Here is a 19,429-nt window from a genome sequence, read left to right on the forward strand (position 1 = left end):
ATTTATTTGGTTATGGTCTGAGAGGGGGGATTGCTGCCTGACAGTGAATGCGTTGATATCGCAGGGGTCCAGGTCAGTGATTGTATAATCCACCACACTAGACCCAAGAGTTGAGGAATATGTGAGTCTCCCTAAGGAGTCCCCTCTGAACCTACCGTTAACTATGTACAGGCCTAAGGCTCGGCAGAGTTGCACTACCTCCCTACCGCTTTTATTTATTTCACAGTCAAGGTTGTTCCGATTTGCGATGGCTGGTGTGACATATAAAGGGGTCTGGCCAAACACATGGTTGTTGCCCTGTGGGTCTATAAAGTCAGGTTCACATCCGGTCCTTGCATTTAGGTCCCCACATAGTAGCACCTAACCGTGGGCCTGGAAATGGCTGATTTCCATGTGGAGAGTATCAAATAACTCCTCTTCAAAATATGGCGATTCTATTGGAGGTATGTAGATCGCACATAAGTAGACATCTTTTTTTGCTATTCCTATATTTTTATCTAATTTTAGCCATACATGTGATTTCCCCTGTTTTATCAGTGAGATGTGTTTGTCCAGTTCTCCTTTATACCACACCAAGATTCCCCCGGAGGTTCTGCCCTTGCGTGTCTTAGTGTTCTTTACTGAGGGCACAATGATTTCATGGTACATTGGAGGACAGTGGGTGGGCACGTCCTTTTGGCACCATGTTTCTGTTAACACAATTATATCAATGTCTTTTATAGCTTTTAGGAATTCAGGGTCTGTACTCTTCATCCCAAAAGTTGAGGAGCGGAGGCCCTGGATATTCCAGCAGCTTATGTGGAAAGAACGCATTTATATAGTTCAAAAACGAAATAAAATGGACCTATTTTGTGGGACGAGTGTGAAAACACTAGTTTCTATAATGCTAAATGACGATTTAGTATAAATTTCATGAGGCATGCACATACTGCTATCTAATAATAGTAATAGTAATGATAAAATAACAATATTAATAATTTAGTGCATTCCTCTCCGGCTTTCCATCAGGGTGCTTAACATCGTCCTGATCTTTCTCAGTTCTTCGTCTACAGTCTGTGGTCTAGAGGGGGGTCTGGAGTCAGGTACAAAAGCACGGTTCTGTTGTTGGTTTTGTATAGGGGGGTGGGGGACAGTGGTGGTCCTGTTTGGGTTATGGCTCCCAATGGTAGAGGGAGTGGGAGGGGTGCGTCTTTTGGCAGTGTTTATGAGGTTTTTTGCGAAGACCCACATCCGCTGTTTGAGTAGATGTATTTCGTCGTAGAGGTCCCTTGTGTTGATGTTTGGGTGATGGGCCAGGTAGACGTTGGGGAGGGCATTACATCTCGTGTCAATCTCCCTGTTGGTGTTGTGGATTACATAGGCTGGGGTGTCCTTTCTGGGCAGTAGTGTGATCACGATCCGCGCCTCGGGGAATTCCCTGCTGGCCTTTTCCGCCATCCTGCTCACCGCCCTAGCAGTGTTTTCCCGTAGGGTGCGTAGGTCGTTTGTGCCTGTGTGGATCACAAGCCATTTGGGGCTTCCAAGGGATTCTTTGTTCAGGATCTTCATTGCATGGCCTGTGTTGCTGCACCATTTTTTCAGGACTTGATGACCTGGGAACATCCTCTGGGGGTCCAAAAACTTCCCGTTGGAGTCGGTCAGCAGGACCGCCTGAGGGGCTGGCTTTTCAGACTGGGTAGCAGTAGTCTGGGCAGGACTCGACTGAGGGCTGGTTGTTGGCTGGGTTTCTGGGGTAGGCTGTGTGGCAGGAGCAGGGTTTGGGGCCTTCGGTGTGTTGTCGCAAGGTGAGGGTGTGACATCCTCGTGTGGGGGGGCATCCGACGGGTTCTGTGTCCCTGTGTGTGTTGTTTTTGTGTCATCAGTTTTTTGGACCTTAAGAGGTTTGTGTTGCCTGCTGAGTTCAATTTTCTGCCTTTCTACGGCCTCCATCGTTTTGTTTAGCTGAGTACGGAGTTCTTTGATCTCATTTCTTTGCTCCTCTACGGTCTTTCTCAGCTCGTGGATGGTGGACTCGTTTTCCGTTTTCAGCTGTTTGAGTTCCTCCTTCAAATTCTTGGCCTGTGTTTCCCTGTATTCATTGAAATCGAGTTCTAGTTTGGACAGATTCTCCTTCAGCAGTTTGTTTGCGTTGAGAGGTGTCGGGGAGGTGTTTGCCTCTGCTGGCCTCTTCTTCTTCCTCCGCTTGGCTCTCTTCATTCTCTGTCTCTTCCTCTCTCTTGTCTCTTTCTCTGTATCTCTCTCTCTTTCTGGCTCTCTGTCTCTTTCCCTCTCACACACTCTCTCTCTCACACTCTCTGTCTGTCTCTCTCTCTGACTCTGTCTCTTTTGCTCTCTCTCTCCAATTCCAATTTCCAATTCAAATGCTTTATTGGCATGAAAGTTTACAGAGAACCATATTGCCAAAGCTTACATAGCAAAAAGGTACAGTTTTCCAACATTCTGTAGGTGTCAATCGATTTGACATTTGTTGGGTACATACAATATTACTTTTAAACAATATTAATTTTAAACAGTCTTTCTACTTCATTTGGTACGTTCAATATTAATTTTAAACAGTCTTAATTTTAAACAGTCCTCAGGTTGTGACATGTTGTTACATATTTGGCCCCAAGGTATGGTCTGTCTCCTTCTCCCAGGACTAATCTCAATTTTGACAGGTCATCCAATTCCTTGAAATCTGGGGTTGTTTGGCTTAGCTTGTTGAATAATATATTTCTTGATGTGTTGAATTTTTCGCATTTTAGGAGGAAATGCATTTCTGTTTCAACCTCGCCGGCCAGACATTGATCGCATATTCTATTCTCTCTAGGCTGCCAGGATTTCTTGTATCTGCCTTTTTCAATTTCCAGTTGGTGGTCGCTTAGTCTGTCTGTCTCTCTGTCCTTCTCTCTCCCTCTCTGTCTCTCTCCTATCTCTCTGTCTCTCACTCTTTCTCCCTGTCTCTCTCTTCCTCTCCCTCTTTGTGTCTCTCTCTTCCTCTCTCCCTTTATCAGTTCAGTTCAGTTCAGTTCAGTTCAAATGCTTTATTGGCATGAAAGTTTACAGAGAACCATATTGCCAAAGCTTACATAGCAAAAAGGTACAGTTTTCCAACATTCTGTAGGTGTCAATCGATTTGACATTTGTTGGGTATATACAATATTACTTTTAAACAATATTAATTTTAAACAGTCTTTCTACTTCATTTGGTATGTTCAATATTAATTTTAAACAGTCTTACTTTTAAACAGTCCTCAGGTTGTGACATGTTGTTACATATTTAGCCCCAAGGTATGGTCTGTCTCCTTCTCCTAGGACTAATCTCAATTTTGACAGATCATCCAGTTCCTTGAAATCTGGGGTTGTTTGGCTTAGCTTGTTGAATAATATGTTTCTTGATGTGTTGAATTTTTCGCATTTTAGGAGGAAATGCATTTCTGTTTCAACCTCGCCAGCCAGACATTGATCGCATATTCTATTCTCTCTAGGCTGCCAGGATTTCTTGTATCTGCCTTTTTCAATTTCCAGTTGGTGGTCGCTTAGTCTGTACCTGGTGAGGGTCTGTCTCTGTTTTGTGTCTCTGATGGTCGTGAGGTAGTCTGCCAGTTTATATTCTCTTTTTAGGGCCCGGTAACATTCTAATCTGCTTTGGCTTTCGGTTATTTTGTTCCAATGTTCCAGGTAGGTTTCTTTGCATTTTTTAATGATTTGGTTCACTCGGATTGGTGTTTGGACGGCTGTGTTGGTCTGGGGCTGGTCAGGGTCCGGCTGAGTACTTAGTTTCAGTAGCAGCTGACTCAGCGGACTCTTTTCTGGGTTTAGCTCTTAGGTCTGAAAGGCTTTGAAATGAAGGGTGTCTGGGGAGCTAGATTTGAGGTGATTTAGGAAGTTTAGTGCTCGTTTTTGGATGTTTATTATCAGTGGGTATCTGCCTAGTTCGGCTCTGCATGCATTTGTTGGCGTTTTTCTTTGGGTGCGAAGGATGCTTCGGCAGAATTCTGCATGTAGGGCTTCTATTGTGTGTTTTTCCCATTTAGTGTAGCTTTGGTGATTTAGCGGGCCCCATACTTCACTACCGTACAGTGCAATGGGCAGGATTATGCTGTCAAAAATTTTGAGCCAGATTTTGATTGGGATTTGGATGTTGTAGAATTTTCTTTTTATTGCATATAGGGCTCTTCGGGCTTTTTCTTTTAGTGCATTCACTGCTATGCTGAAGCTCCCTGATGCTGTAATAGTTAGACCAAGGTAGGTGTAGCTCATAGTGTGTCCTATAGTGGTATCACTGAGGGTAAACTGGTATTTGTTTTCCTGACATCTGGGTCTTTTCTGAAAAATCATGATGTTGGTTTTCTTTAGATTTACTGTTAGAGCCCAATTTTGGCAGTATTTGTCGAGTAGGTCTAGTTGTTGCTGTAATCCCTGTTCTGTGGGAGACAGCAGAACCAGGTCGTCCGCATAGAACAGGGACTTCACTTCTCCATCCAGGAGACGGAGACCTGGTGACTCGCTTTGCTCCAGCATGTCTGCTAATTCATTTATGTATATGTTGAACAGGGTCGGGCTCAAATTGCAGCCCTGCCGGACGCCTCTTCTCTGGGTGAAGAAATCGGTGCGTTTGTCTCCAATTTTGACCCCGCATTTGTTTTTCAGATACATTGATTTAATAAGGTCATAGACTTTGCCCCCTATTCCACACTGAAGAAGTTTATAATAGAGCCCTTCGTGCCATATAGAGTCAAAGGCTTTCTTGAAGTCGATGAAACAGGCGAATATTTTCCCATTTTTTGTTTGGTGTTTATGTTTTTCAATGAGGGTGTGAAGGGTATAGATATGGTCGGCGGTGCGGTGTTTTGGAAGAAAGCCTATTTGGTTTTTTCTGAGGATATTATGTTTGTTAAATAAATCAAGTAATCTACTATTTAGAATACTGCAGAATAACTTCCCTAGACAACTGTTGACACAGATGCCGCGGTAGTTATTTGGGTCTGATTTGTTTCCACTTTTATATATGGGGGAGATTAGTCCTTGGCACCAGATATCGGGAAAACAGCCTGAGCGTAATATGATGTTGAATAGTTTGAGTATCGCACCCTGCATCTCCATATTGCTGAACTTTAGCATTTCATTTTTGATGTTGTCTGGGCCACAGGCTTTCTTTAGGTGGAGAGATTTTGTTTTTGTGGCCAGTTCTTTCCATGTGATTGGGGAGTCTAGAGGGTTTTGGTTGTCTTTAATTGTTGCTTCTAATGTGTGGAGTTTTTCTGTGACCTGATGTTGACTTGGGTTTGTTTTGTTTATTGGGATGTCTTTGTAGAGGTTTTCAAAATGTGTTCTCCAGATGTCGCCATCTTGGATTGGTAATGCTTGCAATTGTGTTGTACTCAGGTTATTCCACATTTCCCAGAATTGTTTTGGATTGGTGGAGTTTTCAATTTCTTCGAGTATTTTGTGGGTATAGTTTTGTGTTTTGTTCCTAATGGTGTGTTTATATCTTTTGAGGGTTTCATTGTATCTAGTACGTAGGTCCGGATTGTTTGGTTGCCGATGCTTTTGGTTTGATATTTTTCTCAGGTCTTTTCTGGCATTTTTGCATTCGTGGTCAAACCATTTCATATTTTTATTTTGTCTTTTGTGATGCTTCCTCTTCTGTTTCACGAGGTCGGCTTTTACAGCTGCCTCATGGAAGATCATGTTTATATCCTCTATGGCCGTGTTTACACCATCTCTGGTGATCTCATATAGATTTTCTTTAAATTTTGAAATTTTACTTGTGAGATCAGGTGAATTTAGTGCTGTGATGAATTTATCTCCACTGTCTGGGGCCCATCTGTATGTCTGGTTTATTTTATGTAGCTTACTGTGTTCCTTTTTTGTGTCTGTAGTTTGGGCAGAAAGTTTAAGGTACACATTTATTTGGTTATGGTCTGAGAGGGGGGATTGCTGCCTGACAGTGAATGCGTTGATATCGCAGGGGTCCAGGTCAGTGATTGTATAGTCCACCACACTAGACCCAAGAGTTGAGGAGTATGTGAGTCTCCCTAGGGAGTCCCCTCTGAACCTACCATTAACTATGTACAGGCCTAAGGCTCGGCAGAGTTGCACTACCTCCCTACCGCTTTTATTTATTTAACGATCAAGGTTGTTCCGATTTGCGATGGCTGGTGTGACATCTAAAGGGGTCTGGCCAAACACATGGTTGTTTCCCTGTGGGTCTATGAAGTCAGGTTCACAGCCGGTCCTTGCATTTAGGTCCCCACATATTATCACCTTTCCTTGGGCCTGGAAATGGCTGATTTCCATGTGGAGAGTATCAAATAACTCTTCTTCGAAATATGGCGAATCTATTGGAGGTATGTAGATCGCACATAAGTAAACATCTTTTTTTGCTATTCCTATATTTTTATCTAGTTTTAGCCATACGTGTGATTTCCCCTGTTTTACCGGTGAGATGTGTTTGTCCAGTTCTCCCTTATACCACACCAATATTCCCCCGGAGGTTCTGCCCTTGCGTGTTTTAGTGTTCTTTACTGAGGGCACAATGATTTCATGGTACATTGGAGGACAGTGGGTCGGCATGTCCTTTTGGCACCATGTTTCTGTTAACACAATTATATCAATGTCTTTTATAGCTTTTAGGAATTCAGGGTCTGTACTCTTCATCCCAAAAGTTGAGGAGCGGAGGCCCTGGATATTCCAGCAGCTTATGTGGAAAGAACGCATTTATATAGTTCAATAAAACGAAATAAAATGGACCTATTTTGTGGGATGAGTGTGGAAACACTATTTTCTATAATGCTCTCTTTCTCTGTCTCTCACACTCTTTCTCTCTCTCCGGCCCGCGGGCGCCCCCTCCCGGGAGCAGCGAGAACTCCGCGGGCCGGCACCGCCCTCTGGTGGACGACAACCCGCACTGCAGGTAAGACCGACACTTCCTTCGTTGGGAAATAAATGGGGTTGTGTCCAAATGCTTCGTGTAATTTTTATTAGTATTGATTTTATAAGAAGTCCAAACCTGAATATATTACGTGTGTAGTTTGCTATAAATATAAGATACAATGGAATGTAAATAAGCAGCTCGCATAACCTCTTCACAATGATTTGCTTTTAATGTCAATCAATAAAATCCCACAAAGAGCCGTGAAACAAACCACCAGTGACCGGCCTCCCCTTGGCCCCCCTCCAGCCTGCCTCAGCTCCCACTATCCGCGCAGAAACAGCAGCAACCCGCCTACAACAACAACTTGTATTGATATAGCGCCTTCAACGTGGTAAAACGTCCCAAGGCGCTGCACTGGAGGATTGTAAGGCACATTTTTTTGACACTGAGCCCCATAAGGAGAAATTAGGGCAGGTGACCAAAAGCTTGGTCAAAGAGGTGGTTTTAAGGAGCGTCTTAGTGGAGGAAACAGAGGTTGGGAGGCGGAGAGGTTTAGGCAGGGAATCCCACAGCTTAAAGATCTGGTGGATTCACTCATGGCAGCAAGAAGTTACTGCACAAAATGGTTTACGTGAATTCGGGTGCCGACTGGGCGTGAGGCGGCCTCCCCAAATTAATATCAACTGCTTTAAGGGGTCAGCTGTGTCTCAGGGGGTAGCACGCTTGGCTTGAATCACAAGGTGGTGGGCAGTGCTGAGGGAGCGCCGCACTGTCGGAGGGGCAGTACTGAGGGAGTGCTGCACTGTCGGAGGGGCAGTGCTGAGGGAGTGCCGCACTGTCGGAGGGGCAGTACTGAGGGAGTGCCGCACTGTCGGAGGGGCAGTACTGAGGGAGTGCTGCACTGTCGGAGGGGCAGTACTGAGGGAGTGCCGCACTGTCGGAGGGGCAGTACTGAGGGAGTGCTGCACTGTCGGAGGGGCAGTACTGAGGGAGCGCCGCACTGTTAGAGGTGCTGTCGTTCGAATGAAATGTTAAACAGAGACCCTGACTACCCCCTCTGGTGGATGTAAAAGATGTAAGAAGTCACATAACACCAGGTTATAGTCCAACAGCTTTATTTGAAATCACAAGCTTTCGGAGCGCTGCTCCTTCGTCAGGTGAAGTGGAGAAATGCCTGAAGAAGGAGCAGCGCTCTGAAAGCTTGTGATTTCAAATAAAGCTGTTGGACTATAACCTGGTGTTGTGTGACTTCTTAAATTTGTCCACCCCAGTCCAACTCCGGCATCTCCACACGATGTAAAAGATGCCATGGCACTATTCGAAGAAGAGCAGGGGAGTTCTCCTCGGTGTCCTGGAGCCAATATTTATCCCTCAATCAACATCTCTAAAACAGATTATCTGGTCATTATCACATTACTATTTGTGGGAGCTTGCTGTGCGCATGTTGGCTGCTGCGTTTCCGACATTACAAAAGTACTTTGTTGGCTGTAAAATGCTTTTCGACATCCTGAAAGAAAAATACTTGCATTTCTACAGTGACTTTCACGTCAGGACGTCCCTAAGTGTTTTGCAGCCAATGAAGTAGTTTTGAAGGGCAGTTGTGAAATCTGCTCCGGGAATGCAAGCCTTTCTTGTGTGCTGCACTCCCGCTGTGGTCGGCCTCACTCCCGCTGTGGTCGGCCTCACTCCCGCTGTGGTCGGCCTCACTCCCGCTGTGGTCGGCCTCACTCCCGCTGTGGTCGGCCTCACTCCCGCTGTGGTCGGCCTCACTCCCGCTGTGGTCGGCCTCACTCCCGCTGTGGTCGGCCTCACTCCCGCTGTGGTCGGCCTCACTCCCGGCCTTTGCCAGTGAACAGTGGAATCTGTGTCAGGTCAGGGAGCTGCCCCTGCAAACTGCAGCTCAGGGAACGCGCAAAGTTTAAATTCACTCGCCCAGTGTGGAGATCCCACAATGTTTTGTGCCAAGTTCTTGCCTCCCCCGAGTGGTGCCAACAATCTGCTTCCTGCAGCCTCCCACATTGAATCACAAGAAACCACTTCAAGCTCAAAATCCTTTATTTCACCATTTCACCTTTTGACAGTAACTGGAAATCAATAAATGCGGGGCGGGAGTTGGGGTGGAAGCGAGGAGAGGTGGTGTGGGGGAGGGTGGGGATGAGGAGAGGCGGGAGGGGATGGGGGCTGAGAAGGTGGGTAGCCAGAGGTGGATCGACCAGGAGACCGACTGTCTGGAATAGTCGCTTACGATGTGGTTGTATGATTCTAGGTCATAGAAACATAGGAACAGGAGTCGGCCATTCGGCCCTTCGAGCCTGCTCCGCCATTCAATATGATCATGGCTGATCCTCTATCTCAATACCACATTCCCGCTCTCTCCCCATACCCCTTGATGCCTTTTGTGTCTAGAAATCTATCTATCTCCTTCTTAAATATATTCAGTGACTTGGCCTCCACAGCCTTCTGTGGTAGAGAATTCCACAGGTTCACCACCCTCTGAGTGAAGAAATTTCTCCTCATCTCAGTCTTAAATGTCCTACCCTGTATCCTGAGACCCCTCGTTCTAGACCCCCCAGCCAGGGGAAACATCCTCCCTGCATCCAGTCTGTCTAACCCTGTCAGAACTTTATACGTTTCAATGAGATCCCCTCATTCTTCTAAACTCTAGTGAATACAGGCCTAGTCGACCCAATCTCTCCTCATACGACAGTCCTGCCACCCCAGGAATCAGTCTGGTGAACCTTCGCTGCACTCCCTCTATGGCCAGTATATCCTTTCTTAGGAGCCTTATTTGGACCAATAACTAGCTTCACCCAATGTTCCATTTTTACAAACCATTAAACCTCAGCAGGCGCATGGGAACACCACCACCTCCAAGTCACACACCACCCTGACTTGGAAGTATATCGGCCGTTCCTTCGTCGCCGGGTCAAAATCCTGGAACTCCCTCCCTAACAGCACTGTGGGAGCCCCTTCACCACACGGACTGCAGCGGTTCAAGGTGTAAATCAGCTGGCGAGTTCCAGGGATGAGATACACGGAGCAGCGAACCTCCAGAACCTGCTGCTCAATTTACAAAGGGCATCTCGCCCTTGGCCTTCCTGTTATTTTTAAGAACTTGTTGGATTTGCCCATTTCACTTGCCGCAGAAAGTACCTGTTTAACGATGTGATAATTGTTATTGCAATGCTGATCAACCGTTCAGCCCGGAAAGGAACAATTAAACCGTTGCCTCATTCCTGCAATTTTTTTCCTCTTACTTTTCATTTCTGTCTTTTTTCTCTCTCCCTTAATCCAATCTTTCTTTCACCCTCTATTTCTCTGTCTGTACCTGATTTGGCTTCTCACCCGATTTCCTTGTCTGCCATCCCCCGGTTTCTTTCTCCATTATTAAATCTCACTGGTTAGAGTCATTGTAGCACAGGAGGCCATTCGGCCCTTCGAGTCCGTGCCGGCTCTCTGTAGAACAATCCAGTCAGTCCCATTCCCCCGCTCTATCCCCGTAGCCCTGCAAGTTTATTTCTCTCAAGTGCCTATCCAGTCTCCCCTTGAAAACATTGAGTGTCTCCGCTTCCACCACTTCCGTCGGCAGCGAGTTCCAGGTCCACACCACTCGCTGCGGAAAAAAGTTTTTCCTCACATTCCCCCTGTTTCTCTTGCCCAAAACCTTAAATCTGTGTCCCCTAGTCCTTGTACCATCAAATAATGGGAACAACCTTTCCACGTCTAGCCTATCCAAACCTGTCATAATCTTGTACACCTCGATCAAATCACCCCTCAACCTCCTTTGCTCCAAGGAGAACAACCCCAGCTTCTCCAACCTGTCCTTGTAAGATCCCCCATCCCCGGAACCATTCTGGTAAATCTCCTCTGCACCCTCTCAAGGGCCTTCACATCCTTCCTAAAGTGTGGTGACCAGAACTGGACACAATACTCCAGTTGGGGCCGAACCAGTGTTTTATAAAGGTTCAGCATAACTTCTCTACTTTTGTACTCAATACTTCTATTTATGAAGCCCAGGATCCCGTATGCTTTTATAACCGCTTTCTCAACCTGCCCTGCCTCCTTCAATTCCTTTATTTCTGAAGCCCAAGATCCCATATGCTTTGTTAACCACTCTCTCAATATGTCCCGCCACCTTCAGGGACCTATGTACATTAACTCCTAGGTCCTTCTGTCCCTGCACACTCTTTAAAACTGTGCCATTAAGTGTATATTGCCTCTCCCTGTTCCTTCTGCCAAAATGCATCACCTCACACTTCTCTGTATTAAATTCCATCTGCCACTTGTCTGCCCATTCTGCTAGCCTTTCTATGTCCTGTTGCAGTCGATTGGCATCATCTCCACTGTTTGCCACACCCCCAAGTTTCACATCATCGGCAAATTTTGAAATTAGGGAGACAGACGGTCGGTCCCGTCGTTCACCGAGGTCCCAGACACCCCGTTATCAGCTCGCACTTCCAGCAAGTTACAGCACAAAACATTTGCGAGCGGAAGGGTGAAGGAAAAGTCTAAGTAACGGGACGTGTCACGAGATGCCCCCCCCAGCAAGATTTGGCCCAATAAATCAGACTGGGCTGAGGTGGCGTCACATCACCGATTCAGGGTCTGTGTCTGTGCCCAGACTCCTGACAGCTCCTGGCCAACAGATTAAGTATCACCGGGGAGGGCGGGAGATATTACAGAAACAACAAACTTCTCATCTCAGTGACCACTGGCAGCCGTCACAAACCAGGACCACAAGTTCTCATCTCAATTCTTACAAACAGGATAGAAACTTTACAAAGTCCGTTTCATGGTTAAAGTTGAATTATCAGCAACATGACGGAGTTGGATTGACCTTCCTCGAAGACCCAGGTCAAGTACAAGTTTCACCTTCACCCCCCCCCCGTCCCGTCCAATGAGTGATGAACAATTTCCGTAAAGTGTGGAGTGAATTCTCTCCCCATTTCGTTGCTTCAGTTACAAGTCTTTTTCAGTTGTGTGACGTACTGGAGCCGGGTTTTCCTCACTCTGGGAGTTGATGGGGTGAGAATATCGGCTCCCGTTTCTTTCTCCACTCGCAGCCCGTCCAGGGCCATCGGCAGTTTTACCAGACTGAGTCCACTGGCCAGAACAGCGGCTGTTTCTGTACCGAGACCCAAGTGAAGACTCCAAATCTGAGTGGCTCTCCCGATAGGGCAGTCTCGACTCCAGAACCCCAGCCCTCTCCCAACAGGACACTTTGCTCCAGAACCCCAGCCCTCTCCCGACAGGACAGTCTCTGCTCCAGAACCCCAGCCCTCTCCCGACAGGACAGTCTCTGCTCCAGAACCCCAGTCCTCTCCCGACAGGACACTTTGCTCCAGAACCCCAGCCCTCTCCCGACAGGACAGTCTCTGCTCCAGAACCCCAGCCCTCTCCCGACAGGACACTTTGCTCCAGAACCCCAGCCCTCTCCCGACAGGACAGTCTCTGCTCCAGAACCCCAGTCCTCTCCCGACAGGACACTTTGCTCCAGAACCCCAGCCCTCTCCCAACAGGACAGTCTCTGCTCCAGAACCCCAGCCCTCTCCCGACAGGACACCCTCTGCTCTAGAACCCCAGCCCTCTCCCGACAGGACACTCTGCTCCAGAACCCCAGCCCTCTCCCGACAGGACACTTTGCTCCAGAACCCCAGCCCTCTCCCGACAGGACACTCTGCTCCAGAACCCCAGCCCTCTCCCAACAGGACACTTTGCTCCAGAACCCCAGCCCTCTCCCGACAGGACAGTCTCTGCTCCAGAACCCCAGCCCTCTCCCGACAGGACAGTCTCTGCTCCAGAACCCCAGTCCTCTCCCGACAGGACACTTTGCTCCAGAACCCCAGCCCTCTCCCGACAGGACACCCTCTGCTCCAGAACCCCAGCCCTCTCCCGACAGGACACTCTGCTCCAGAACCCCAGCCCTCTCCCGACAGGACACTTTGCTCCAGAACCCCAGCCCTCTCCCGACAGGACACTTTGCTCCAGAACCCCAGCCCTCTCCCGACAGGACAGTCTCTGCTCCAGAACCCCAGTCCTCTCCCGACAGGACAGTCTTTGCTCCAGAACCCCAGCCCTCTCCCGACAGGACACTTTGCTCCAGAACCCCAGCCCTCTCCCGACAGGACAGTCTCTGCTCCAGAACCCCAGTCCTCTCCCGACAGGACACTTTGCTCCAGAACCCCAGCCCTCTCCCAACAGGACAGTCTCTGCTCCAGAACCCCAGCCCTCTCCCGACAGGACACCCTCTGCTCTAGAACCCCAGCCCTCTCCCGACAGGACACTCTGCTCCAGAACCCCAGCCCTCTCCCGACAGGACACTCTGCTCTAGAACCCCAGCCCTCTCCCGACAGGACACTCTGCTCCAGAACCCCAGCCCTCTCCCGACAGGACAGTCTCTGCTCCAGAACCCCAGCCCTCTCCCGACAGGACAGTCTCTACTCCAGAACCCCAGCCCTCTCCCGACAGGACAGTCTCTGCTCCAGAACCCCAGCCCTCTCCCGACAGGACACCCTCTGCTCTAGAACCCCAGCCCTCTCCCGACAGGACACTCTGCTCCAGAACCCCAGCCCTCTCCCGACAGGACACTCTGCTCTAGAACCCCAGCCCTCTCCCGACAGGACACTCTGCTCCAGAACCCCAGCCCTCTCCCGACAGGACAGTCTCTACTCCAGAACCCCAGCCCTCTCCCGACAGGACAGTCTCTGCTCCAGAACCCCAGCCCTCTCCCGACAGGGCAGTCTCTGCTCCAGAACCCCAGCCCTCTCCCAACAGGACACTCTGCTCTAGAACCCCAGCCCTCTCCCGACAGGACACTCTGCTCTAGAACCACTCTCTCAATATGTCCCGCCACCTTCAGGGACCTATGCACATTAACTCCCAGGTCCCTCTGTCCCTGCACACTCTTTAAAACTGTGCCATTAAGTGTATATTGTCTCTCCCTGTTCCTTCTGCCAAAATGCATCATCTCACACTTCTCTGTATTAAATTCCATCTGCCACTTGTCTGCCCATTCTGCTAGCCTTTCTATGTCCTGTTGCAGTCGATTGGCATCATCTCCACTGTTTGCCACACCCCCAAGTTTCGTATCATCAGCAAATTTTGAAATTAGGGAGACAGACGGTCGGTCCCGTCGTTCACCGAGGTCCCAGACACCCCGTTATCAGCTCGCACTTCCAGCAAGTTACAGCACAAAACATTTGCGAGCGGAAGGGTGAAGGAAAAGTCTAAGTAACGGGACGTGTCACGAGATGCCCCCCCCAGCAAGATTTGGCCCAATAAATCAGACTGGGCTGAGGTGGCGTCACATCACCGATTCAGGGTCTGTGTCTGTGCCCAGACTCCTGACAGCTCCTGGCCAACAGATTAAGTATCACCGGGGAGGGCGGGAGATATTACAGAAACAACAAACTTCTCATCTCAGTGACCACTAGCAGCCGTCACAAACCAGGACCACAAGTTCTCATCTCAATTCTTACAAACAGGATAGAAACTTTACAAAGTCCGTTTCATGGTTAAAGTTGGATTATCAGCAACATGACGGAGTTGGATTGACCTTCCTCGAAGACCCAGGTCAAGTACAAATTTCACCTTCACCCCCCCCCGTCCCGTCCAATGAGTGATGAACAATTTCCGTAAAGTGTGGAGTGAATTCTCTCCCCATTTCGTTGCTTCAGTTACAAGTCTTTTTCAGTTGTGTGACGTACTGGAGCCGGGTTTTCCTCACTCTGGGAGTTGATGGGGTGAGAATATCGGCTCCCGTTTCTTTCTCCACTCGCAGCCCGTCCAGGGCCATCGGCAGTTTTACCAGACTGAGTCCACTGGCCAGAACAGCGGCTGTTTCTGTACCGAGACCCAAGTGAAGACTCCAAATCTGAGTGGCTCTCCCGATAGGGCAGTCTCGACTCCAGAACCCCAGCCCTCTCCCAACAGGACACTTTGCTCCAGAACCCCAGCCCTCTCCCGACAGGACAGTCTCTGCTCCAGAACCCCAGTCCTCTCCCGACAGGACAGTCTCTGCTCCAGAACCCCAGTCCTCTCCCGACAGGACACTTTGCTCCAGAACCCCAGCCCTCTCCCGACAGGACACCCTCTGCTCCAGAACCCCAGCCCTCTCCCAACAGGACAGTCTCTGCTCCAGAACCCCAGCCCTCTCCCAACAGGACACTTTGCTCCAGAACCCCAGTCCTCTCCCGACAGGACAGTCTCTGCTCCAGAACCCCAGTCCTCTCCCGACAGGACAGTCTCTGCTCCAGAACCCCAGTCCTCTCCCGACAGGACAGTCTTTGCTCCAGAACCCCAGCCCTCTCCCGACAGGACACTTTGCTCCAGAACCCCAGCCCTCTCCCGACAGGACAGTCTCTGCTCCAGAACCCCAGCCCTCTCCCAACAGGACACTTTGCTCCAGAACCCCAGCCCTCTCCCGACAGGACAGTCTCTGCTCCAGAACCCCAGTCCTCTCCCGACAGGACAGTCTCTGCTCCAGAACCCCAGTCCTCTCCCGACAGGACACTTTGCTCCAGAACCCCAGCCCTCTCCCGACAGGACAGTCTCTGCTCCAGAACCCCAGCCCTCTCCCAACAGGACAGTCTCTGCTCCAGAACCCCAGCCCTCTCCCAACAGGACAGTCTCTCTTCTAGAACCCCAGCCCTCCCCCGACAGGATAGTCTCTGTTCTAGAACCCCAGCCCTCTCCCGACAGGATAGTCTCTGTTCTAGAACCCCAGCCCTCTCCCGACAGGACACTCTGCTCTAGAACCCCAGCCCTCTCCCGAAGGACAGTTTCAGCTTCAGAACCCCAGCCCTCTCCCGACAGGACAGTCTCTGCTCTAGAACCCCAGCCCTCTCCCGAAAGGACACTTTGCTCCAGAACCCCAGCCCTCTCCCGACAGGACACTTTGCTCCAGAACCCCAGCCCTCTCCCGACAGGACAGTCTCTGTTCTAGAACCCCAGCCCTCCCCCGACAGGATAGTCTCTGTTCTAGAACCCCAGCCCTCCCCCGACAGGACAGTCTCTGCTCCAGAACCCCAGCCCTCTCCCGACAGGACAGTCTCTGTTCTAGAACCCCAGCCCTCCCCCGACAGGATAGTCTCTGTTCTAGAACCCCAGCCTTCTCCCGACAGGATAGTCTCTGTTCTAGAACCCCAGCCCTCCCCCGACAGGATAGTCTCTGTTCTAGAACCCCAGCCATCTCCCGACAGGATAGTCTCTGTTCTAGAACCCCAGCCCTCTCCCGACAGGACACTCTGCTCTAGAACCCCAGCCCTCTCCCGAAGGACAGTTTCAGCTTCAGAACCCCAGCCCTCTCCCGACAGGACAGTCTCTGCTCCAGAACCCCAGCCCTCTCCCGACAGGACAGTCTCGACTCCAGAACCCCAGCCCTCTCCCAACAGGACACTCTGCTCCAGAACCCCAGCCCGCTCCCGACAGGACAGTCTCTGCTCTAGAACCCCAGCCCTCTCCCGACAGGGCAGTCTCTGCTCTAGAACCCCAGCCCTCTCCCGAAAGGACATTCTGCTCCAGAACCCCAGCCCTCTCCCGACAGGACATTCTCTACTCCAGAACCCCAGCCCTCTCCCGACAGGACACTCTGCCGACAGGACAGTCTCTGCTCCAGAACCCCAGCCCTCTCCCGACAGGACAGTCTCTGTTCCAGAATCCCAGCCCTCTCCCGACAGGACAGTCTCAGCTCCAGAACCCCAGCCCTCTCCCGACAGGACACCCTCTGCTCCAGAAACCCAGCCCTCTCCCGACAGGACACCCTCTGCTCCAGAACCCCAGCCCTCTCCCGACAGGACAGTCTCTGCTCTAGAACCCCAGCCCTCTCCCGACAGGACACTCTGCTCTAGAACCCCAGCCCTCTCCCGACAGGACACACTGCTCTAGAACCCCAGCCCTCTCCCGAAGGACAGTTTCAGCTTCAGAACCCCAGCCCTCTCCCGACAGGGCAGTCTCTACTCCAGAACCCCAGCCCTCTCCCAACAGGACAGTCACTGCTCCAGAACCCCAGCCCTCTCCCGACAGGACATTCTGCTCTAGAACCCCAGCCCTCTCCCGACAGGACAGTCTCTGCTCTAGAACCCCAGCCCCCTCCCGACAGGACACTCTGCTCTAGAACCCCAGCCCTCTCCCAACAGGGCACTCTGCTCCAGAACCCCAGCCCTCTCCCGACTCTAGAACCCCAGCCCTCTCCACCATTACCCTCCTCTGTTAATCCATGGAGAAGTTCTAAATTCTACACAGGAAAAGGAGAGAAGTCCCTTTATGTGAACCGAGATCTGTCCAGAAGATGCAAAGAACCCAAAACCAGAATATCCAAGAGCAGAGTTGCCTTTAGCTGGGACCCACAGGAGGACCTTGCCGAGAAGGTGCTGACCCCCCACCCCCTCCCTCCCCGTACGCAGTCAGTAGTGGTCAGTCAGCCCGGGAGTGAGACACAGCAAGAGGTGGCCTCTCCTTTTGTCATCAGGCGGGGAAGCTCCCTGCCACTCCGGCTTCAGTTTGCCGGGAGCTGCTCCTGTTGCTGCTTGTGGCGTTTCACCAGGCAACTGGTGATCCCGAGAGCCCCACCCTTCACAAACCGCACAAAGTTATCGCCCACCAGGGGACCCATTGCAAAGAGGTTGGGTTCCTGGAGCAGCTCATAGGTGTAAGGGTGGACCTGCAAAGGGTTACAGCGACAGGAGATCGGCACCTTGGGGTTCAGTCCCAGGTACTCACCGTTGTTCCTGAGGAAGGAAAGCCTCGGATTGGCCCCAATCAACACCAGTGCCATGGAGATATTCACCACCGTCCGGCACTTGTCCCAACTTTCCAGAATGCACTTTTTGTCCGGCTTGAAGCTGGTGACTTGGTGCCTGGGGAAACTGGTGTAACCACGGTAAGAGGCCGGCTCGCCGCCCATACTCTGCTGGCTCATCATCTGGTGCACTTTGTGATACTCTGGGTAAAGCACCTTGGGCAGTTGGTTAAATATCAGGCCAGGGTCAGTGACTGACCGCCGGAAGGCGTGGAGAACAGGGACGCTGCAGTGATGAGCACAGAGAACTGCGTCTGCTGCAGTGAGCCCAGCACCAACGATCAGCACTGGCTCCGAGCACTCACTGACCCGGCCACGGACAATGGCCGTCTCGAACTCGGAGATACTGTGACAGACGTAAGGCAGGTCCTCGCCCTCCACGCCCAGGCTCAAGGGCTCATCGTGGGTCCCCGTCGCCAAGACCACGTTCTCCGCACAGATCAGAAAGGGCGTCTTGGCGCCGTCTCTCCCCGTCTGGTAACCTTTGACCTCCCACAAAGGCCGTGCTGCTTCCCCGCCCCTTTCCTCCTCTCCGCTCTCCCGGTTCACCCTCCGCTCGCTGCCCGCCTCACTCTCAGCAACGTCGCTGATCCAACGCAGAGACGTCAGGCAGCTGTTGGTCACAAAGTTCTTCTCAAGGCCCATCTTACTGACGAAGTGTTGGTAATAGGCGGCAACCTCGGCCGGGGTCACTCGATCGTTCCTGAGATTCCTGCGGAGGCGAGGGGGAGAGAGGGGGGAGAGGGGGGAGACGGGGGGGGGCGACGGGGGGAGGGGGAGACGACGGGGGGAGAGACGGGGGAGCGACGGGGGAGGGGGGGAGACGGGGGGGGAGGGGGGGAGACGGGGGGGAGGGGGGAGACGGGGGGAGAGGGGGAGACGGGGGGAGAGGGGGAGACGGGGGGAGAGGGGGAGACGGGGGGAGAGGGGGGAGACGGGGGGAGAGGGGGAGACGGGGAGACGGGGGGGAGGGGGGAGGGGGGGAGACGGGGGGGAGAGGGGGAGACGGGGGGGAGAGGGGGAGACGGGGGGAGAGGGGGAGACGGGGGGACGGGGGAGAGGGGGGGGAGACGGGGGGGGAGAGGGGGGAGACGGGGGGAGGGACGGGGGGAGGGGGGGGAGCGACGGGGGAGCGACGGGGGGAGGGGGGGAGCGACGGGGGAGGGGGGGAGACGGGGGGAGGGGGGGAGACGGGGGGAGGGGGGGAGACGGGGAGACGGGGAGACGGGGGGAGGGGGGGGAGACGGGGGGAGGGGGGGAGACGGGGGGAGGGGGGGGAGACGGGGGGAGGGGGGGAGACGGGGGGAGGGGGGGAGACGGGGGGAGGGGGGGAGACGGGGGAGGGGGGGAGACGGGGAGACGGGGGGAGAGGGGGAGAGGGGGAGACGGGGGAGGGGGGGAGACGGGGGGGGGAGAGGGGGAGACGGGGGGGGGGGGGAGACGGGGGGAGGGGCGGCGGGGGAGGGGGAGCGATGGGGGGAGAGGGGGCGACGGGGGGGGGAGGGGAAACAAAATAAGGATAGGATGTAAACAAAATGTGAAAGTTGTAAATCAATAATTTTAAGTCGAACCTTGCATTTACAGTGTGTTTGGACAGATGTCCTTTATCACTCAACAGAAGCTCGAGGAACAGCACCTCATCCTTCTTTTAAACACTTTACAACCTTCTGGAGTGGACATCGAATTCAACCATTTCAGATCATAACCACCGCTCCCATTTTTTCCAGACAGCAGGTGCTGGTAATGATTCTGATATTCCCATTTACACCTCC

General features: G+C 51.7%; 1 protein-coding gene across 1 annotated transcript in view; it reads right to left on the bottom strand.

Annotated features, from left to right (window-relative positions):
• Positions 1-16,452: 16,452 nt before the first annotated feature.
• Positions 16,453-19,429, bottom strand: part of osgn1 (oxidative stress induced growth inhibitor 1) — a 92,843-nt gene continuing 89,866 nt past the window's right edge. The window contains exon 6 of the mRNA XM_086005954.1: positions 16,453-18,369. Within this exon, the coding sequence (XP_085862080.1) occupies positions 17,355-18,369 (1,015 nt within the window). The 3' untranslated portion in view covers positions 16,453-17,354. The remainder of the gene's footprint in view (positions 18,370-19,429) is intronic.

Source organism: Somniosus microcephalus, chromosome 13 (assembly GCF_052327205.1).
Source record: "Somniosus microcephalus isolate GS21.2 chromosome 13, FLI_Smic_1.0, whole genome shotgun sequence".
Lineage (NCBI taxonomy): Eukaryota > Metazoa > Chordata > Chondrichthyes > Squaliformes > Somniosidae > Somniosus > Somniosus microcephalus.